The following is a 23,221-nucleotide window of genomic DNA, read 5'->3' as shown; positions in this document are numbered from 1 at the left end:
AGCCCATTCCCTTTATAACTGCAAATTGTATAGTTTAGTTAGTCTTCAGGTGTATACATATTAGGTGATAGGGACCTAACAGGAACTTGTCCTAGAAAACCCAGAAATTGCAAATTGAGTAATGAGTTATGGAAGCAATTAAGAAATAAAATAAATGTAATAAGATTAAAAAAAATGATCGAAACACTAGGAATCCAATGAATACGCATTCTATAAAACCTTGAGTATACAAAACTCATCATCCAAAGGAAACAATTGTTCAAGAAGTCTAACTATAATCACCACAAGAGTTGATCACCTCTTATGTCAGGTAGTATCCTCACAAAGTATAAGGAAGCAAGTGTGTTTAATAACGCTTTTTTGAACCCTAATCTAAATAATAAAAGTACAATACTTGACTTTAAATAGAAAATATAACTCATCAACACATGCTAGAAATCGTAACAACCTAAAAGCCCAATATGGCTGGGTATAAAGGAGTCAATGTCGTCCTTTTAGTGATCTTGGGTGACTGGGATGTGATTTTGATGGTGATATTGAAGGATATTGGATTTTGGTCAAATAATACATGAATAGCTAAAAATCAAATTTTTAGGATAAATGGGCATTGTGAATATCCTTTAAATAATTCAAGTGATATGGTAAAAGGTGTTAGAAGCCAGACCTAATGTTTTGATTTTAACAAATTTAAAGAATTTATTTTGTAGAAAAATTGATTAGGAGAAGATAATTAATTTATGAAATCTACTAAAAAGTTTTTGTTCCAAATTCGCTTAATTGGTTCATAAGTTTTTAATTACTTTTTATCTAAGTGATAAGTATTTGACTCGCATGAATACAAATTATCAACCAAGTAAAAAAAAAAAAGTCTTGTTCTCTGTTCACATGAATCTTCACCTATTTTAGAATTCAATTCTGATATATTTTAAAAGGTTAAGGTGCGAATTTGCTCATAAAGTTCTTATTGAGGAGCTCTGGGTATCTAAAAAACCTTTTTAGGAGCAAATTTGCCCCAAAAGTTTAAAATTGTGGCAATATTATCCCCTATCATCAAAAAACTAATGTTGACTATTAAAATAGTGATGCTGACCGTTAATATTTTTAATAACAAGAGGCAATATTGCTACAATTTTAAACTTTTATGACAAGTTTGCTTGCCAAAAAAAAAAACTTTCGCATACCCAGCACTCTTAAGTAAAAACATTTAGGACAAATTTACATCTTAACCTTATTCTAAACATACTAAGAATCATTTTTTAACTTTAAACTTATCCTGATATGATTTTCAATGATCCATATTATATGTTTGAGTATTCGCCTCACATATATTCAGGATAAAAATTGAAACATTTGTCATTTTATCCCTATTTAGTACGCATTCAGAAGCATTACAGTTTAGATGAATCATGACTTAAGCTCGTATATTAAAATCTTGCATTTTAATTCTCAGGTTACCATTTATTTGGTGATTTTATATTTTTAGTCTAACTTTAAAAATTCATAACTAATTATAGAAAAATTATATTGAGGTGATTCAAGTCTCCATTTAAATCTATTTTAATTCTCTATAGGGAAAAAAAAACTCATTGGGTCATTTACTTACTCATTTAATACCAAAAAAAAAGTGAAGTGGTACTATCCATGTAGTCAAAATACTACTTTACAACTCTTTTGCCTTAAATTTGAGCAAGCATAACTTCTAGCACACATTTATTTTACGTGATCCACTCATTTTGAATTTTAAGATGTGTACTAGTTACTCATAAAATTTCAATAGCAGAATAATTCGTCTGCATTATTTTTGCTTTGACTCAAACTCATTACCCATTATTGGAGTGTTTATCCCCTTATCATTTATTATACATGCGACTATTCCAACAGTAAATAAACATTTTCTTGCATTATCATACTCAATCTTACATGTCATCCTCAACATTTATCATTATATAACATTAATGACATTGTTCATAAAATACATCAATATAAAGGAAAAATCATTACATAAAACTATATAATACATTTTTTCAATTCTTCTCTCCTTTCAAGATTCTTCAACTTGCATTCTTCTTCCTTGCTCATGAAACCTATTATGATTGGTTAAGAAAAGGTGAGATTTGAGAGAACCTTAGTAGCAAATAATTATCACCCAAACATATATAGCCTAGCTTAGCATTCATGACATGCTTGCAAACTTAACATTTTCACAACATAATGATATGTTTGGAAAGTATCATTCATTAATCATAAATCATAGAGGCCTATGACATACTTCAAATATTATCACATACACAATGCATTAGTTCATAAAATTCCATAAACATAATAAACATATCATGCATGCAAGCAAATACTAGAGTAGGGTAAAGTTTGTTATCTTTAACTTGTCGCATTATTTCTCTTGCTCTCTTTGAAACCAACCTTTGTAATTTGCTTGGTAAACTTTTTCATTTCTATTTCTTGATGTCTCATGACCCTAATGTAACATCCTGAATTTTGGACTCAAAGGTGTAGGAAATAGCTTGAGATGTGAAGGTTGCTGAATCCCTTTTAGCAAAGTCTCAGAGTTTTCCTAAAGGGATAAAGAGATTCTCATAGACTAATTGCAAAGTATGAATTTTTAGGAACTACAAGATGGGTAAGTTAGAGAGACTCTGATGAAGTCTAAAGGGATCTAGTATAAGGAATTGAGGTGATGAAAGGCTAGAGGTTGTGCTAAGAACCTCTGTGGAAGGATTCCTGAGGTTAAACCCAAATAAGGACCTAAATGTAAAGTTGAAAAATTTCGGGCTGAAAATTAAGTAGTGATAAAAGTGGTCCCAAATATTTCAAAAAAATTCTAGAAAAATGGCAAATAAGGTTTTGACGCCCGTATGGGGTTAAAAATGATGAAAATACCCCTAGGGCAAATTGACAAAATTCCCAAGATTTTGGCTAATTATGAATATTAGTCAAAATTAAATTATTTAAAATACGAGAAAGCTTCATATAATTGGAGAAAAATGGGTAATAATACTTGATAAATTATCACATGTTTTAAAAATGATTTCATCCCCATAAAGTGAAGATGTTGGCTTTAATAGCATTTAAAGCCTAGTTATGCATTATTCATGGTAAGTAAAAATAAACCATCTAGAGGTTGACTTTTGACTTAAGGAAAATTAGAGAAATTTCTTGTAATGAAAAAAGTAGTATTGGTACCTAGAGACAGATTCTCAGAGTCATGGACTGATAGAAAGAATTCAGTCAAGTTTGCTCTGAAATAAATATTATTAAATATTTTAATGAAAGAACAAAGGGAAGAGTACTACTCTCTCTTTAGGCATGTTATATAATGCCATGTGAAATCAACTGTGATGAAGAAAAGGTGCCAGAATATATCACAGTGGTACCAGGTAAGTCAGAATTTGAAAAAGTATCCGATACGGTGTAAAATGGCCAGATAAGTAGAGAAATAGTTAGGGGTTGCATTTTGCATGAATTTCTTCCTATTTTTCTCCTAATGCCAAAATGATAAGGGGATATGAAAGGGATTATGTGTACGGTTAGATGGAAGGAAAATATATTACGTGTACAGGTTTGATGGAAGATGAAATAAAAAGGAAAGACGCATGGCATTTGATTAAGCTTTATGCCCTAGGATTTACACATATGGCTTGATCAAGATGGAAGGCAAGAAGAAAAGGGACACATGGCTAAAGAGATTAAATGAATGGCTCAAATCAAGCCATACACATATAAGATTAAGGGCTAAGATTTCAGCAAATTTTTATAAATATCTCCCCTCCCCATTTAGGCCAAGATTTTGGCCAAACACAAGAGAAAAGGGAGGGAGGTCGACCAAGGGAGAGCCAAGGAAAGAGAAGAGGGAAAGCTTGACGTACCATGGAAGATCAAGTTCTAACACAAGGTAAGATTGTAGTTTTTGATGTTGTTTATATTTCCCTTGGTGTTGTTGAGCTTAGATATGATTTTGTTGAGTTTTGAGGACTTGGAAACTTTAAAGGGAGGTACTACACAAAATTTCTAAAGTGAGAACAAGATGGAATTGAAGTTAGATTAAGGATTAAAGGTTAGAAAAGAACAAGAATCAAGCAGTTTTATAATGAGTTTGCAAGAAAACCAACTTCTCCCTAACCTTTGAACAATTTTGGCCACACTTGGCATTTGAGTTAGGGCTAGAATTTAATAATTTTGATACTTTTAATGTGTTTAAAATGAAAATTTTTGTACGGTATAAGTGAGAAGGCTAGTTTAGAAGCATTGGAATTAAAAATGGAAGTTTTGAACCTTAACCCTAGGTGATTTCGGCCAAATTGGTTTGAGGGGGAAGGAAGTTAATTCTAATTATTTTGAGCTTAGAAATGAATTTTACATGCAAAATTATGTGAGAATAGCGTGTAAAATTAATTCTAGAAAGACTAAAAATAAAGCTTAAGAATTAAGGTTAAAATATGATCAAGAAAAAGTTAAGGATGGAATGGGTTTGATGTCATGGCTCTACTAAGCATATGGCATTATGTGTTGATATATTTAGAGTCATGAGACATCAAGGAAGAAGAATGGAAATGGTTGAGTAAGTAATCTTAATGGTTGAAAGCAAAGGGAGTAAAGAGAGCTAGAAAAAGGTTGAAAGACACAAAGGTGAACTTACCCTATTTGTATACTTGAGATAGATGCTTGTGTGTTGATGTTGCTTGATGATGTTTTGATATGTGTCACATCCAGCATTATGATAATTAGAGATAAAAATATTCTCAAATTATTGAGGATTAAAAATAATAAGGAAAAGTCAAAGGATTTTGGTGAAAAATAATTACAGTAATTTTCCAAGCCAATTATAGGAAATTGACTAATTAAGGAAAATTGGTCAAATGTAAATAAGGAAAAATATTTCTGAGCCTTGGAAAATTAAGGAAAAATGAGGATAATATCTTTTGAGAGTTATATGAAATTATAAAGTTGGTTTTATGACCAAATTACCCTTAGAGAAATTATGAGAGAATTAAAGGGTGATTTAGGCTAATTAAGGGATTTTATTTGGAAAATTCCAAATAAATATTTTTAAGGGGAATAAAATTCCAAGAAAATTCCTATGAGATCCTAAGGAATTATAAGGAATTATGAAATTAAATGGAGACCCTCAAGTGTCCAAGATTTTTCCAAATAATGATGAAAAGTGGAAAAATCCCTAAAGAGTAGGAAATTAATTTTCCTTTTTATTTAAATATTAGGAAATTAATTTTGAGACAAAGAGGGAAATTTGGGAAGATAATAATGAGGAGAATAAATTAAGGATCTGATAGAAAATAATTACAGAAGCTAAGCTACTGTAATTATAGAAAAGAAGTTAAACTCAGAACCTAAAGTATACTGATAAAGCAAGATTGATGTCTTGCAAATCCAAGCGATCCTAATGAGCCAAGTGTCAAGCTCTTGAAGGAGAAGATTTGAATTAGTCAAGTGTCATTCCATGAATGGAGAGGATTTTGACTTTAGTAAATAATTTAATTTGAAATTATGTTAATTAAGAGAGAGGAATCAAGACTTAGTAGGGTAATGACACTTGGATTATCATTAAAGAAGGTGGTTGAGATATTTTGAGCCAATAATCATCTCATTCCTCCCCCATTTTCAGATGTCCATTTCGTCCAAAAGAGAGAGCAAGAGAAAAGAGAGAGCTTGAGAGGAAACAAGAAGAAAAGGAGGCACCTTTGGTCATTCAAGCAAGCTTTCAAGGTAGATCTTGGTACTAGAGGTGTTCTTACTTTGTTTTCTTTCATTTTTATGGTTTAAAATCTGTCTCTTCCCTCTCTTGTGTCTGGCCTAACTGGTTGTTAAAAAAGGGGAAAGGAGTTTTGATTATTACACTTGCTAAGACACAACAACACAAGCTAAATCCTAGTGTTTGCAAGTGAGTTTAAGTTGTTTTAAAGCATTTTTTCATGGTTGTTGTTGTGAGTGATCATTTTGGCCAAGAGGTAAACTGAACCCTAGGATGAGTTTTTCATTGTTTTAAGGCTTCCATGATGCTTAAAATGAGGAATGGTGTAGGGTAAACCAAAGGAAACAAGTGTTGGAAGCTTTAAAGCAAAGTTGTAATTTTTGGTTAAAATCCCTAGTGGTTCGGTCAACATGAAACTGAAGGAGGCCATTTTATTTTGCTAGATCTGAGCATATATTTGAGTTCTACATGAAAAACCATGTAGGGTTAGGTCAAGGTGTGATTTTTAGGGTTAAAGAGAACCAAATCCAAAAAGTAGTAAACCAAGGTTGAAGCTTTATGGTTCAAGAGTTGTTTTAATTTGTGTTCTTGCTTTTTTCATGGTTGAAAAATGATTATGGTTGCCCTTTTTGTTGGATCACATGGTTAGGGTTTGATATTTGTCAAGGAAAAGAGGAGAAGGAAGAAAAGCTAAGACTTTTGGAGCAAGGTAGTAAGTTAAACCTAGCTACTACCACTAACTAGCATTGTTGATTATTGTATGGTTAATTACTATTATTGTGGTTGAGCTTTCTTGATTGTTATGTGGCTACTCTTTATAGTATCTTGCTTTAGCCTTTGCATGTTTGAGTTTGCCAAATGATAAGCATGTTAATTCACCAATAGTAGCTAATATGATCATGCATAATAATGATGCTTGCTTGGTGTTATAGTTGGTTAATTTGCTACTGGGATTTTCAAAAATCTCATCCCCCAAAAATAATGTAACATTTTAGGACCTGAATCCTCCAAGGGGAAGCTGCAGATTGAAGGCTAATTTGTGGGGTTTAGCCACAAAATTCGTGAGCTCATTTTGGTTATGTAAATATTAAACTAACAGGCTGGAAGCACACTGACACTGACTGTTCACGTGACTTTTTGATTATATTCTTGAATGCGTTAAATCCTGAAATTTGGTATGATGAAAGATAACGTCCTGAGCTTCAATTTGATAGCTAATACGTTAAAAATGGCCCAGTATACGATTTATAATGATTTTTCAAAGTTAAAGGTCAGAATCTGGGAATCTGGGTTTTTGGCAAATAGACAGTGTTGCTTTTCTCAAAAACCCGACACTTTCTCATAAGGAATTGGACAATGAAATTATTTTTTCTTGAAAGAGGACTTAAAGAGATTTAAGTAGAATTTTGAATCACCCCAATTGGATTTTTGTAGAATAAGTTATGAATTTTTGAAGTTGGGCCAAAAAAACTGGATTTTTACCTGATAAACAGTAAAAATCCGAAAATTAGCGTTTTTATAGAAAAAAGTGAGCCCAAGACCATCCAATATGGTCTAAAATGATTTTGGAAGGAACCTAAGTCAATACAATAGTAAGGTGTGACAATATGTGCATGATGAAATGTTGTTCTTTTTCTTGTACAACCCATGGCCATGTGTGTATGAAAGTACATCATTTTACAAGCATAAATCCATAGCATTTTACATGTAACATCCCAACTTTTAGGCCTAGAAGTACCAAAAATAGCCTGAATTGGATAGGCTGCCAAATCCTTTTTGAGCAGAAGTCTCAAAGATGAGAAAGGAAGTCAAAGCAGTTTCAAGGACTAAACTGCAAAGTAAAAGTTTTCAAAGGCTCAAGTATAATCAATGCTAGAGGCTCCAGTAAAGTCTTAAGGGCCCAAAAAGAGAAAAGAGAGTAGAAACAGGCTAAAGGTTAAGTCAGAAACCTCAAAGAGAGGATTGTATGAAGTTAAGTCCAAACAGGGACTAAACTGTAAATTCAGAAAGATATGACCAATAGGGGTAAAAATAGAAGAGTACACAGAGAATTCCAAGAAAATCCCAAAAAATGGGAAATAATATTCTAAGGCTCTTCTATGAAGAGAAAAGATGAAAACACCCCTGAGATAGCTTAAATGGAATTTATAAGGTTATGGCCGGTAAAAAGTGCATTGTTCGAGGTAATTATTTAAAATAGCAAGAGACCTCAAAAATGTATACAAAAATGAGATTAAATGTTTGAAAGATTGTACTAATTTATAAAATTAGTCCCACAACCAAAAGGCCAGTGGAATGACTTTAATAAATTAAAAAGTTGATTATGCCGATAAAAGGGCATTTTAGTAAATGAATTTTTATGCAAGGCTTAAAGGAAGTGTTATGGCCTAAAAAAATTCATAAATATTCTCTAGAATTAAATGGAATTTATGGAGTAGATAGAAGAATTTTCTGAGCTCCAAAAGGCCATAAAGAAAGTCAGAGAAACGTGGGCCAAGTAAATTCGGAGGAAACTTAAAGATTAAGTTTTGATTCAACGGCTAGGATCTAATTTCCCTTCTCCTCCACCACATTTGTGACACTTGGCATCTTCTAGAAGAATGAGGTAAGGATGATGCAAGAAGATGATGCAATGATGATGTAAAAGTTAACTTGAAATTTCAAGATTGCCCTTACTCTTTCTATTAGCCACCAAGGGCATTTTAGTCCATTCAAGCCAAATTTTTGGCTATAAATAAGCACTCCCTCCCCTCACATTTTGGCCAAGCAAGGAATCATAGGGGAAACTCTGCCAAAATTTAGAAAAAACGTAGGGGTGAAGGCTAAGAAGAAGGAACAAGATTCAAGCTTCAAGATCAAGGTATGTGATGGTTATAGCATCTGATTTGATGCCTATTTCAAATAAGTTACTCTTTGTATCTGATTCTAAAATTTGGCATGATTAAAGTACACTCTGTAAGCTTTAAATCCATGGATAGAACACTTCATTTGGATATGTGTACGATTTATGGTGATTTTTCAAAGTTAGGGTTTGAAATCTGGAAACAGTGTTTAACCTTTGGAAGAGTGTCGAGTTCCGTACAATTCCGGTACTGTTTACCATAGAATTGGTTCCTGAAACTATTTTTTCTTTAAATAAAACTTAAGGATCTTTCAGTGAGACTTAGAACCACTCAGTTTTGATTTTTCTAGAATTAATTATGAATTTTCAAAGTTGAGCAAAAATTCTGAAATTTTTGTGTGAACAGTACCCGCGAAGCAAGATTTTCAGATTTGATCTTCTTGAATCTAAGGCCATCTAAAGTGGTCCTAATTGATAAGAAATAGATCTTAAGGATGGGAAATGATGAGATTTATGTTAGAAAAGCTAGAAAGAAAACCCTAAAAGCAAGAGAAAGGGTTGAGGTTCAAGAGAGCTAGTCTTGAATATTATGTAATCTAGTGGTCCTAATAGATTGTATGATCATTATTACTATGTTTAGGACCTTGGAACATCCAAGAGGATATTTGGTGATATTGACCGAATGCCCACATGGTTGGAAAGTCAAGGGACTCAAAGAAAAAGTAAGAGGAAAGCTTGAGGTGCAAGGTAGTGAACTTACCTATTATCATTGCTTGATGTTGTATGCTTGTGTGTTGCTGTACATGATGTTTGAATGTTGTTGTGACATGTATTGGCTGTTGTAAATGCTATTTATGATGAGTAGATTATGTCTCCATGGCCATGCATCAAGAAGGTAGCTTTAAGCATACTAATATGTCACTAACTAACAACAGAACAAGTAAGTTGCATGTAGTGCATTGCATCCATCTAGCATGATTAATATGGTATTGTTTGCTACTGAGATTCTCCCGAATCTCACCCCCTCCCTAACCAACCATTTAGGTCAATCATCAATGGGCAATAATGGCACGAGAAGCAAGGAGAAGAAAGTGGAGAATTGTTCATGTTAATGAATGATATTATTATTCAATGTCTAATTCTCCTATTATGTAATTTATGTTATGGATGCCTATGATGCCATGTAATTAATTATAATATTTATGACATGAATAGAAGTGTATGAGCATGAATGGGAAAGAGTAAGCCCTTGTTATGTATGCCAAAGAAATAAAAAGAATTAAAGTAAAGAGATGTTAAGGGAGAAAACGTAGGTCCTGGAGCAGTGAGTTTGTAGCTCCAGTTTGACCTATCAAACAAATGAGTTAAGTCACGAGATTTGACAGACTCATAGTAAACATCCCAAGCTTTAAAATGAGAGGTAGATCACCTCAATTGGATGTGTATACAAGGAGATACGAATTTCCAAAATTGAGGCACATAATCTGGAAGTTTCAGATTTTATGAAATGAATAGTAATATTTATTGATTAAACTGTACGAATTGGGCAAGGATAAGTCCAATTGGATATTTTTTTCTTAAAGAGCATCAAAATATATTTTTATAGAATTTTAGAACACCTTAATACAATTTTTATCGATTTAATTATGAATTTTTGAAATTAGACTTGTAATCCGGAAATTAAACAATGAATAGTAACCCGAGTAATTATTTTGAAATTTTAAATCCACAGGCTTGTGTCATGATCTGCTTAAGCCATAACGCTTACGAATGTGTGCTCTGATGGGTTAAAGACAGGACGTTTCATTACAAGCATGAAAGCATGTCATTTTAATACCAAGCATGTCATCCACCAAGCAATTGTCTTGCATGTACCATGGTTGCAGTTTACTACTGAAATTTCTCCCAAAATCTCATCCCTTTCTTATTTAAATACACCATCTAAGGGCTATAATATCAAGAGGCAAGGTAAAGGAATGGAGATGAAAAAAAGGAGAAGCTCATGTATTTGCTAGAATTATGAATATATGTGCCTTGAATTTTAGAGCTTGTAATTATTGTGAATGGATGTAATAACTCATGGCCAGAAAATGGATGTAAACTAAATTTAAGTCATTTGTATATGCCTTCATGTGTGATGTATGGTTTATATGGCTTACGAAAAGCACAAATCTCTATCAAATGTAATTCCACATGCTTCCGTTTGATGTGCTAAAGGGTTTACAAGCAAGGCGTTACACCTAAATACATTAACGCATCATGCCATTCACTCATTAGAGACATGATGACAAGTAATATTCATACATAACTCTCTTGAACATAAATCAGCCTCTAGCTTTTGAACTTTAATTCTAACATTTCTAAAATTAATTCCACATACTATTTTCACATAATTTTACATATACAATCAATTTTCAAGTTTGAAATTAACAAAATCTAACTCCTCCTTCAAATCATCATGGCCAAATACTTAGAGTTTTTGAGGCAAAAATTCTATTTTTAATTTTAATGCTTTTAAACTTGCTTTTTCACTTCTACCCCACACATTTTTTTCATTCCAAACATATTGAAAGGATCAAAATCATTAAAATTCAACCCTAACTCAAATCCTAGTCTTGGTCAAAATTCTACAAAGGTTAAGGGGAAGTTGGATTTTTTCCAATTTTATTACAAAACCACTTGACTACTACTCTTTTCCTCCTCTTAATCATTAATCTAACTTCAATTAAGCCTTTGCTTAGCTTAATCACAATTGGATAGCACCTCATCATAAGATTTCATGCTTCCAAAACTCTTAAAAAATCATAATCAAGCTTAACAACACAAAGGGCAACATAAACTATAGCAAAGTCCACAATCTTACCTTGTATTAAAGCTTGACTTGGCTTAAAGCTTCTTGCTCTTCCACTTCTCCTTTTTCTCATCAAAATTCTGTAACCCTCTCCCTACCCTTGATGTTGGTTGAAAATCTCTACTAAAATGGGGGAGGAGAGGTATTTATAATGGTCTCCATTTATCAAGTTTTCGTAGTCTAATTTTTTTTCAAAATAATATTATTTTAAATTGTAAAAAGGCATTTTAGTCTTTTAACAATATTTAAAAATCCCTAATAAGGCCTATTGGTCTAATCGGGGATTTGTTAAAAGTATAGGTCTTAATTTAAATTTTGATATTTCAATTGGATTTAATCAATATTCTCCCAAAATTATATCTTAATAATCTAATAGTGAAATACTTAAACCTAGATCCTATTTTTTTCCTTTCCCTTGTTCTCACCTCCTCTCATACATACCATCTCCGCCTGTTACTTTTGTTTCTTGGTTCCTTTTCTGACCATCAATTGCACAGATGGCTTATACTTTTTGCCCTTCAATCAATATTGATGGCGAGCAATGTTTCTCTACACCTAACATCTCCTTCCTTCATTTCTTTCATTCCATCATGAATAATTAATCCCACCATTGCAAACCTTCCTTTCTTATTAGTTGTCTCTTGCTCTCACCTAAACCACATGATCAAGTTTACTTGATCCAGGTACACTAACTTTTAGATTTTAAAAGTTTAGTTACACAATTTATCTTTTATGTATGTCATTGCAACTAAGAGCTAATATATATATGTATAGATATATGCACAAAACGATGTGGAACTAGGGAAGATAGATTATATGACAGTTCAACTTTAGAAAAAAGATGTGGAACCAAGGAAGATAGATTTTACATAAGGCAAATTAAGTTGCATATCTGGAAAGTAAAGTTGCACAAAGCCCTTAAAGAACATTTGCTAATTAATTTTTCAGTAAGGTGTAGTTTTTACACCTATAGTATAAAATAGTTTTATAGTTCCTCGGATCCTTATTATAAGATTTTGCTAATTTACATGTATCATCATTAAAAACATTAAATTTGTCATAGAATTCTATTGATATCGAATAGAAAAAATTAGAGATAAATCACTACTTCAAAAATTAATTGGGCAATCGTACTTGAAACATTTAGGTCCTTAAGTATAATTAATTGTAGTGGGAGAAAAGCCAAATTACCCAAATTGCATATTGCTGATCTAAAGTTGTAGATGACTGATTCTTATTGCATTTCAAGACCATAGTTGTGTATCATTGATCCAAACTTGCATGTTGTTTATTTTAATTGCATATTGTAGATGCCTAGTCACATATGGGATCTTTATTGCATATCACGGATCTTATTAGTATATCGTTGATTTAAAGTTACATATTGTTGATTCTAATTGCATATTACGGATGTCTTGTTGCATATGAGATCTTATTTTATATCACCTATCAGAAATACATATCATTGATCCAAAATTGCATATTGGTGATTCTTATTACATGTATGGATGCCTAGTTACATATGAAACTTTATTGCATATCATGAACCCCAGTTGTATATCATTAACCCAAATTTGTATATTGTTGGTTTTAATTTAATGGCATATGCATTACTATTTACATATACAAATTTCTTTGTATAGTACTCATAAATAATAATAACTATCAATACGCAACTTTAGAGCAATGGTATGCAATTAGGATACGTGATATGTAATGAGATCCCATATCCATCCATAATATGCAATTAAAATAAGCAATATACAAGTTTAGATCAATGATATACAATTAGGATATGTGCTATGTAATAAAATTTTATATACAATTGGGTATCTACAATATGCAATCAGAATTAGCTATATGCAATTTTGGATTAGCAATATGCAAATAGGGTAATTTAATCTTTCTCTCACTATAACTAATTATACTCAAGGGCCTAAATGTTTGGGGTATAATTGCCTAATTAATTTTGTAAACTGGGATTACCACCAATTTTCCCTTGAAACTATCATGGGCTTTTATGGAAAGGACAAAAAGATTGTCCTAGAAGGAGTAGTTAAATGTTAGATCCAAACCGTTTATGAAATAAAACTATAGTTTTAAAAATACTTTTACAGTGTATGAAATAAATATATAAAAAAATTTACCTTGATTTATAAATTTTTTTTTTTCAAAAGTACTTTTTCAGTAATGCAAACATCAAACATCCTCTGAGGTAAGAAGGGATTAGGAGAAGAAGAGAGAAGCAGTAAGAGAGGGCCTGGATCCTTTCAACTTACCCGTACCCGGAACGAACCTGTAAGGGGGTTTGAACTTTGACACGCTGGTACAACTAAACTGTGTTTTTGTTTTTAATTTTTGCAAGAAAATAGGCTCCAATCCTTTGCTCCAGTAAAGCCAAGTTCCATCAACAGTTCCGTTGTAATTTGGCCGTCCGGTCGAGTGAGAGTGTGAGACGCGAGCCAGATTCGTGCTGGTGTTTGGTTGGTCAGGCTATGCTCGCCCTTGCGACCGTCGCTTTCTCCTAAATCTAATTCCGGTGCTCAGTTGGAACAGATAGCGGCGCAAATTTGCGTACTGATTTCAGCGCCACTTCACTTCTTTTCGAAGCTAATACCAATTCCTCGTCTCAGCAGATTTCTGTTCATTCTACTATTCATGCGTTGCAGACGCTTAATTCTTTCTTTCTTCATTCGTTTGCGATTCTGTTAGGTACTTCCCCCTATGTCAATCTAATTCAAATTGTTCTGTTTTTGGGCTGATTGTATTTTAATTTCCGGGGACCTATGATCTTTTGATGCTTGTATTGTTTCGTTATTGGATGCTGTACTTGTTTGAAACGCCTATGAGATGCACTAGAGTCTTCGTTCTCAATCGTCGCTCTATGTTGGTCCCGAGTTTGTGGGTATTAGAATTTTGATCGGAGGTGAATTTCTTTCTATATTTCATTTGTATGGGGAATATGTGAATGTTTTCAATAGAATTATTCTGGCATTGGCACATTGTATATGTTCTAACATGATATTGGTTGCCATTGTATATGCATAGCTTTGATTGTCATGTAAGTTTTTCTTGAACTAGTAACTTCGTTGATAATTTGAATCATTCAATTGGCAAGAAATTTCCTTTGCTTTGTGAAATTCTAGAAGATTCAGGCGTTATTATTCATCACTGTAGGTCTGGAAGGACAGGATGGAGAACATGGAGTATGCTGAGGAGCTAGTGAGAGAGTTCCTCATTTTCAGAGGATTTACTAGTACACTTCAAACTTATGAAAGTGAATTGCGGGCTGATATTTGTAAAGGTTTTCAAGTAGATAAGATCTTAGATCTAATTTTCTCAGTATATATTCCCAAATTTCAAGCAGAAAAACTAGTTGGTCTTCTCAGTTTCTTCAAACAGTACCTCTCATCATCATCTGAAGCAGTGTTAATTGGCACCTTGTCTAAATTGGAGGCTTCCATTTTACGGTACTACATAGTTCATGCATTGCAAGTGGGAAGAAGAGATAGAGTGGTAGATTTTTTTGCAATGAGAGGCAATGAATTGCTGGAAAGGTCCCATGATTGGACTCCATGGTTTGGTGCGTTTGCTTTTACTTCTGTTGCACTCTAATGAGCTGTCAGCATGAACTGATGATGCTGAGTGGTTGTAATGCAGCAATTCCATATATCAAGAATCCACACTTGGATCCAGAGTTTCGCATTTATTTCTCCAAGGAATGGTTTGAGGCCATGCAACTTTCTGTGAGAAACTTCTTTTGTGAGATCTTCAATGGCAGTCATATCCTTCAGAAAATATTTTTTATCTGTCGTTTTTCTTTTTTCTCCTTCTCTGAATTTGGTATTTAGTTCTTTTATTTATGGCCCCTTCATGTTTCAGATACAAATACATATTCAAAGGTAAAACATAATTTTCAGTTCTGTATAATCCATAAAACTTCTGGTCATGGTGCCTGCAGTCAATCAAACTCTTATTGGACATGATGCATGCCTTGTTTTGATTCTAAAGCCTTAAGATTTGGTTCTGAGACTTCCCAAGACTGGAATACTACATTAATTTTAGGGTAGAAAAGTAATTCTTTTGATAGAACCCACGAGTACATTGTCTTTTATGGTCATTTTTCGCAAAATCAATTCTCCTGGGAAAAAAACACACACACGGAGATGTTCTTTTGTTTTGCAAGATACTTGGTGATGACACTTGTTGCTAGCGCTTTGAATTAGTTACTAGTATTAATCCTATGTGGTATAGGAGCTAGCCCTAGGTTGGTGATATACACCAATGGGATGAGCTTCCTCAAGATCGATTTGTTCCTATCCCGGTCCATAAAAATAACAAGAGTTGATAAAGAACGAGTACTAAGTCAAAATATAAGCCATAGGTGAACACATTGGTCTTAACTATTTAATTAATATTTATATCCAAAAGTAATATATAAATATCAACCAAATACTTATTTTCAGAACCACTTAGCCCGGGGAATTCAATATGAGTTACAATTTGTTCCTTGAATTAAGAATATTTAAATGATATATTCTTCAAAAGTAAGCTAGTACCATATTTAATTCATAACTACTCATGCAACCCTAAAACTAACATATTAGAATAATATGAAATAATTATGAAAGGAAAAAGAATTTAGAAATAAGCTCACGAATAGGATTTGATTTTTATCTCTTGACTTGGCTTGGAAATTAAGTCATCAAATTAATATCTGAGTTAAGATAAAGGATGACTTAAGTTATTTGAATTTAGGTTTAGGACAATGAGAAGCTTAGGTAGCATAATATGAGCGGAGAGGATCACATTTCTTGTGGAGAAAGTCACTGATAAAGACTAGTTAATTGATTTATCCTAAATGGTGGTAGGTGGAAGAATTTTTATGGATTTAATGGAGGAACAATGAATCATGGAGTTGTGAATAATGAAAAGGCGAGGCGGCATGATGGGAGTGGAAGTAGGAAGGGTTTAGGATAATTTAAATAATTAAAAAGAAAGATTTGGAGAGAAAGTAAGGGGATTTTGTAGGAGTTTTGACTTACTCAAATATAGATTTGGGATAATAATTAGTATGAAGGAGATATTTGAGGATATTCTCTTAAGTAGATACCTTTGATATTAACAACTCCTTAATTTAATTAATTAATTTTGCAATCCCAAGATTGCCCTTCATTAATGAGGGGGCACTTTCCTTGATTTAATGAGGATGAAAACCTTGTGAAATCGCCTTCCTATCCTTCATTAATGGTGAGTAACGTTTTTGGACCATAGGGCTGTAAAAGAGATGCTATTTCAGTTTAAATGGAGGTGTGAGGGCCCATTTGAGTAGTATAAGTGGTAGGTTGACATGAATAGGTCCTAACTATGCTACAAAATGGGCCAAATGCATCCTTAAGGCCCTAAAATCCATTGGTTCTTCAATACCTACGAATTTTTCACTCCAATTGGGCTCCAAAGCTCGCCCGTCCTGGTCTATTATTATCTTGCAATGGTGTCTTAGGCCTAACTTAGATTCAAAGTTTCTAATTATCCTGAAACACATAAGAGAGTAGAAATATTCATGTAGATTAGTTTAATTAAGGAAATTAATAAAACATAATAATTAGGCCCTTTTTAGTAATTATTTATAGAATTCCTCTCTAACTCAATTTTAGAAATATGTATAAAAATACCTAATAAAATATGGATACATCAGTTGGCCAAAGATTATGGGATTAATGAATTATCAAACTTAAGAATTTATCTTGAATGCTTTAGTATTATTATTATTATTTTGTTGTAAAATGAATCATGAATGGGAGAATTGCAATAAGGTCCCAAGAAAAGAACATGTTCACAAGAAAGTCCTATAGCACCTGAGCAATTTATAATGATAAGTTTCAGAGCAGAAAATGATAACAGGTTTCAGCTGCTTACTTGTTGTGGAGACTTTTTAACAATTATTTTTCATGGGACCTCATAGTAATTCTCCCATTTTGAATAGTGTGAGACTCGGTTGTTGTCCATTATATGTTGCCAACCAAAAAAAAAAAAAAGGTTGCAAGAAAAGAGAGGAGAAATGCATTAAGTAGTTTCATTTGCCTCTAGTAGTTGATTGTCATTTTGATTTGGGTTAAGGTTTAGATTTACCTATGAAATATTTTGTCATGAGCGTCTAACACCATAAACTTTTCTTGGGTGTAAAAGTACACATGAAATTTTGAAAATGGTGTGAAAATGTCATGGCTGTTATGTTAATTAACATTGATTGTTTAGCAAGCATATATGTCAAGAAAATGGTGCAACAATATACATGATCAGAATGGTACAAGATTCCATGGCCACTGGAAACTTCATATGTATATTTACATTATTTTAGAAATTTCTTGTGTATTTTTGATCATTTTTGTGATTGACATGTTTTTCGAATGGTCAATGTTTTTTGACTTAATGGCTGTGGCAATTTTGCACTATTTCAAATATTTTATGTATTCTTTTGCACTTCAGAAAAGCTTATGGTGTCTGGTGACCTTGGCAGAGTACTTCATAGGTAAATTTGCACATTAACCTTTTTGATTTTTGTCCAAAGTATAAACTTCTCAAGTTAGTCCCTTGATAATGTTTCCCTAATTATTTTCATCTCTCAATCTGTTTAAGATATGAGAATGAATTCCTCACTTTGATCCTCCAATGGGATGAAACTGATTCGTGGAAAACTTTGTAGGGATTAAATTGAGAGAAGTACGCTTCAGATGATCAAACTGAGGAGTTAGTCATATATTGGCGACAAAAAGGAATAATTTACATAAACTTAATTTATTTGAACAGTAATTGTTAGCCTCTGAAAATATTCTTAACAAAGCCACGTCTACCTGCTTTGCTAAAGATTAGTTCAGATGCAAATTCTACCAACAACCTCAAAAGAGATATCGGTCAACTGAATCTTAAGTTGTCACAACTCCAGGCTTTACTCGAGGAGAAAGAAGAACAATTAAGCCAGCTTAGGAGGTGAGGATTTTCTACTCAATTATTGAGACTCTAAGTATAATAAAATTTAGTCCTCTTTTAACTTCGATTGCAGTATGGAAGGAAGTAATGATTCGTCAAGTATCTTGCGTGAAGAAGGTATTTATGCATTGAAAGATACTCCAGAAGTTTGCACAACAATTAATCCCCAAATAGGTCAAACAGAATTTAGCCAAGATTCTGATGTTGCTGGGCCTAGTAAAATTCATTCAGAGTTTATTAGCTTCAATCATGGTGATGATTTAACTTCGCAATTGGGTGAGCTTTTGGGAAATGGCAAAACAGGTGATCCCAGTCAAATAGTTCATGACAGTCGCCAAATAGGTAGACATATACTTTTAAGACTACCGCTTCATTGTGGATTTCCATGAAGTAGTTGTTTTGTCATAATCTTTTAAACAAGTTGATGGCAGCTGTGATACTTTCCTGGAATTATAGATATGTCTGAAATCCAGAAGGCAAGAGATTTCATTTTTAAGAATGAATGACACTGGAGTATAAAGGCTCATACTGGATCTCTGTAAATTCATAGAATTTTTTGACATTCTCTGGTAAAATGATTGATGCACCCTGAAGAATGGTGATGCTAGTTTGATGCTGTCACTTGTTGTAACTACAAATCATAAAATAAGATAGTATGAGGAAGATTAACAAGTTTTCTGTCAAGGAGTATTTCAGGAATCTATGGATTTTTTTTTTGGGGGGGGGGGGGAGCAACAGGCATGCAAAGTATGTTAATGGATGTTGAATTAAATCAGCTTCAAAATTCATAATGAATATATATGTTTATATTTATATTCATATCCATGCATAAACAAAAGTTTCGGATAGTTAATATAAGGAAGCAATTAGTTATCTCCTTCCCTTTTAGATTTGATATTAAAATTATCTGTAGGCTTCAGTGTGCCAGTGCAACCAACACGCAATCTTGATAAATTTTATCCGCATTTGATATCCCATCTAATTTTCTGGATACGGAATAAATTTTGCTTTGTGGATTGAGATTGGAATCAATGAAAAATTTGACTAGCTATTTATCATTTGGTTAATCTTGTGCCAGAGAACAGTGAGGACGTTTATGTGGAAGAGGACTTTCCAGAGGTCAAAGTAGAGCACCAGGTAAATTTGTGGTTGGAATCATATCTAATGTTTGAAGTTTCATATTCTTCTTAGTTCTTAGTAGCTCTGTTTCTCCTTCGTACTGAGTCATCTTCATACCATTTAACTTTCCCGGTTATGCTCACTTTTATTGGAGTCTGTAACTATCAAATTACTGTGGTTTCTAGGAAACATTTTTGGGACACACAAGTCCAATAAGCCGGTGCCGCTTTTCTGCATCTGGGAACAATATCGCCAGTGCATCCCTTGATGGAACTGTGAGGTATTTTCTTTGCAAGGCACTTAATATATATATATATATATATATATGCATATATTCAGATTAGGAACTTGATAGGGACATATAAATGATGTTGGTTAATCTAGTCTTGATATTGTTGTAGTATTCTCCATTACTTGAAAAATGCATGTGCAGAGTTTTATTAGATGAGTACCATCCATGTCAGGAAAGAAACCAAGAAAAGAAAAATGATTGCATATATATATTTGTTAAACGGTCCCCCCCCCCCCAAAAAAAAGTTTTTTTTCCTCTCACCAAGTATCCGGGAGATTGGTCTACCAATTTTAATAATATGTGTGAAATCTACTTACGAAAATTTATCTTGCTCTGCTCTATAAAGGATATGGACATATGACTCATCAACTCCAGCATCTAGAAATGCAACCATTTATTGTGGCACAGAAATCCTCTCTCTTGACTGGGAGTGTAAGTCAGACCGCTTGGTATGTGAATTCATTTCTCATGGCCTTACTGGTTATTTCATGGCACAACTTGTATCATGATGTCAATTCATTTAATTGTTTCCTTTTTTTCTTTTTCTTTTTTTTTTGGTTGGAAAAGCTTCTGATAGGCACATCTGATGGGTGCATTAAGGCATGGAATGTGGATGCAAAGAGAGTTGTTTGTGACCTTAACACAACTGAAACATTTCCAAGGTGTTAGCTAACCTAATCATGTAGTTAGCATTTTTTTTTTCTCATTTTTTTTTTCCTTCAAGCCATTTGAGTATTTTATGTTGTTGCAGTGTATTAGATGTGAAATGCAGCCCTGTGGAACCAATTTTTGTGTCCGCAGCAGCATCTGGGCGGTACTGATTCAACTTTTGACTCTTGAAATCCTTTTGAAAGTTTTAAGCCCACTGAATGTGGTTGTTGACTCTGTGTCTTGATGTTTCTGTTTTTCTCTATAATCACGTGCATGTAATATTATGATGAGATAATGTAATTAGGACATGAGAGAGAAAGGGGCAAGAGCAGGGTGATAGAGGGAAATAGAAGAGAGACAGAGAGAGAGTAGAAGAGAGATTAAGAGTGTAGAGAGAAAGAACAGAGGAAGGTTGAGAGAAACTAGAACGAGGAGCTGCATATCATTCACATCACAGTTATGATTGAATACATTTGATGGGGGTATATGCCTAAGTCAGGTGTCTAATGGCTAAGCTAATCCCTAACTGGCATTAACATTTTGTTATTATTATTATTATACTACCTCCGGTCCTTAATATAAGACTTAATTGACTAATTTGAAAAAATTAAGAAAATTACTAAATTAATTTAAAGTATTTATATTTATCATTTTTCTCCAAACTAATTTGTTTTACATATAAACTGACATATAATCCAATGATGCGCATAAGCATTTTAGAGAAATCATATAACATATGCTATAATTAAGTAATTTAGTAACTTAATCTCTCCAAGTTAGTCAATTTGGTCTTATATTAAAAAACAGAGATAGTATGACATATTATTTGGATTTGCTAGCCACGGCATTCACCTTGCTCATGGAATTATTCATGTTAAAAACCTTTCAATGTATGTCCTTTCTGTTTTTCTTGTTTTTTAATATTTCACATTTTAACTATTAATCATGCGTCGTGCCTTTATAGTGTCGGTTCTAACAACTTGGACAATCTGGGCTTTGCTTCATTGACCGTATGGAACATGAAAACATGGAAAGCCATGGTATGAGCCTTTTTCTGTGGGGTTCATATTTATATCTTCAAGTTGCGTTTTGTTAAGTCATATATAATTTTTCTATTCATGAAGACAGTTCTTCCCCTTGGAGAAGATCCACCAGCAATTACTTCTCTGTGCTTTAATCACAACGGGAAGATCTTAGCGGCTTCTGCTACTGATGGAATGATTCACATGTTTGGTATCCTTACTCTTTTTTTTTTGGCTTTTGGTTTTAAATTGGTGGCATTGATGTAACATGTTATTCACCTATAAAGCGAAATCTGTTACTTTCCTTGTACTTTAGATAATACACCTGAAGGAACTCTCTTCCAGAGTTGATATTAAATCACAATAATAATCAAGAGTGAGTCTAATGGATTAAGCTACAAACAATAATGAAAATGTAAGGAAATAAATTGAATAACACAAACAGAAACATAAAACCACATCTAACATGCTAGAAGTTAGAGACTCTCCCACATTCACGTCACGTATTGCCTGCCTTCACAAAGCCCTCCTCCCCAAATATATATAGCAAACAACCCCGCTCCCTTTCTCCCTTTCTGACTTCACACATTCCACATGACTTACCCTTGGCCCATCAGATAAAGGCCCATTAGCTAATGGTCCAACATCTTTCCTTATTGTATGTGCTAATCTGATGGATTTTATATGCTTTCTGGAGGTTCCATACCTGTGGTTGTTTTTATTGTTTAATGATGTCAACTGATGTCAGAAGTATGTTCTATCTAGTATAGTTGGTTTGGTTTAATATTCATTCCTTGAACTGGCTAAAGACATGTCATGTGGTTTACAAATCACTGGCTGGCCTGCTCATGATTCTTCTATCAGTTCAATACTTTTTGGACCTGATGAGACTAGCATTTTCAGCTTAGGCTCTGATGGCAAGGCAAGTATTATTAGTTTCACGTTTAGCCCGAAAATAGAGATGCCATGTTGCCTATTTTTCCTACCTTTAAAATGATATTATTAGTTCAATTACATGAATTTTTTCTTTTTTTGGGTTAGATATTTGAATGGAGTTTGCAAAATCAAGGACAAATCATGTGGTCAAGAAACTGTAGTAGGTAAGTTCTAATTTTGATTAGTTTTCTATAGACTTGTCTTTATTGTACTTTTTATTTTAAAGAAAGCATGGAGTTGTATTAATGTTGGATAGATCAATTGATGTATATGCCAATGTACGAACTGTAACCAATTTGGGCACATGAATGAGATGGATGTTATTGCTATTACTTCTCAGAGCAGCCCTCATACAAGGATAGTTGCACAACTGATCTCTAAACTGATCTCTATGCTGTTTAGGGGTGAAATTCAACAATTCTAGATCATGCAATTAGCAGCACAACCGTAGGTTGATTTCACAAGGAGCCTAAGGGTTTGTATGAGGGGAGGGGAGGAAAAAGGAGGAAAAATTTTAATGAGTTCAATTTGAAAAATTGAAGAAATGGGGTTACTAGTTTTTAATTAATTTTCCTTGCTCTTTTATCTTACCTCATCACTTTATTAAAATTTTATAACCCCCTTTTCTAATTTTTTTAATTAAATACATATAAATATTAAATATTAGTTAGGTTGTTATTAATATAGTGATACAAAATATGGGAACAAGTATTTTAGGGAAAAATGATAGAATATGTAAGTTAGAATATTTTGGGAATAGCTTACTATAGAAGAGAGCTTTAATTTATTTATATTA

At 33.1% G+C, this 23,221-nt stretch overlaps 1 protein-coding gene across 7 annotated transcripts in view; it reads left to right on the top strand.

Moving 5' to 3' along the window:
• Positions 1 to 13,776: 13,776 nt before the first annotated feature.
• LOC114754169 (WD repeat-containing protein 91 homolog) overlaps positions 13,777 to 23,221 on the top strand; it is a 35,494-nt gene continuing 26,049 nt past the window's right edge. Inside the window, exons 1-15 of one of the 7 annotated variants that reach the window (XM_028942934.1) lie at positions 13,778 to 14,127; positions 14,593 to 14,671; positions 14,783 to 14,998; positions 15,076 to 15,198; positions 18,264 to 18,405; positions 18,479 to 18,747; positions 19,484 to 19,542; positions 19,710 to 19,804; positions 20,163 to 20,265; positions 20,384 to 20,478; positions 20,550 to 20,630; positions 21,432 to 21,507; positions 21,592 to 21,700; positions 22,299 to 22,411; positions 22,531 to 22,589. In XM_028942934.1, the coding sequence (XP_028798767.1) occupies positions 14,608 to 14,671; positions 14,783 to 14,998; positions 15,076 to 15,198; positions 18,264 to 18,405; positions 18,479 to 18,747; positions 19,484 to 19,542; positions 19,710 to 19,804; positions 20,163 to 20,265; positions 20,384 to 20,478; positions 20,550 to 20,630; positions 21,432 to 21,507; positions 21,592 to 21,700; positions 22,299 to 22,411; positions 22,531 to 22,589 (1,604 nt within the window). In that variant the 5' untranslated portion in view covers positions 13,778 to 14,127; positions 14,593 to 14,607. Of the gene's footprint in view, positions 14,128 to 14,592; positions 14,999 to 15,075; positions 15,199 to 18,263; positions 18,406 to 18,478; positions 18,748 to 19,483; positions 19,543 to 19,709; positions 19,805 to 20,162; positions 20,266 to 20,383; positions 20,479 to 20,549; positions 20,631 to 21,431; positions 21,508 to 21,591; positions 21,701 to 22,298; positions 22,412 to 22,530; positions 22,590 to 23,221 lie in introns of those variants that run through there. The other 6 variants (XM_028942933.1, XM_028942931.1, XM_028942935.1 and 3 more) reach the window with 6 other exon arrangements.

The sequence above is a fragment of the Neltuma alba genome, unplaced genomic scaffold (genome assembly GCF_004799145.2).
Source record: "Neltuma alba isolate B1F8T4 unplaced genomic scaffold, ASM479914v2 tig00010093_pilon, whole genome shotgun sequence".
NCBI lineage: Eukaryota > Viridiplantae > Streptophyta > Magnoliopsida > Fabales > Fabaceae > Neltuma > Neltuma alba.
Note: the sequence above shows the minus strand (reverse complement) of the source record. Positions and strands in the feature narration are given on the sequence as shown.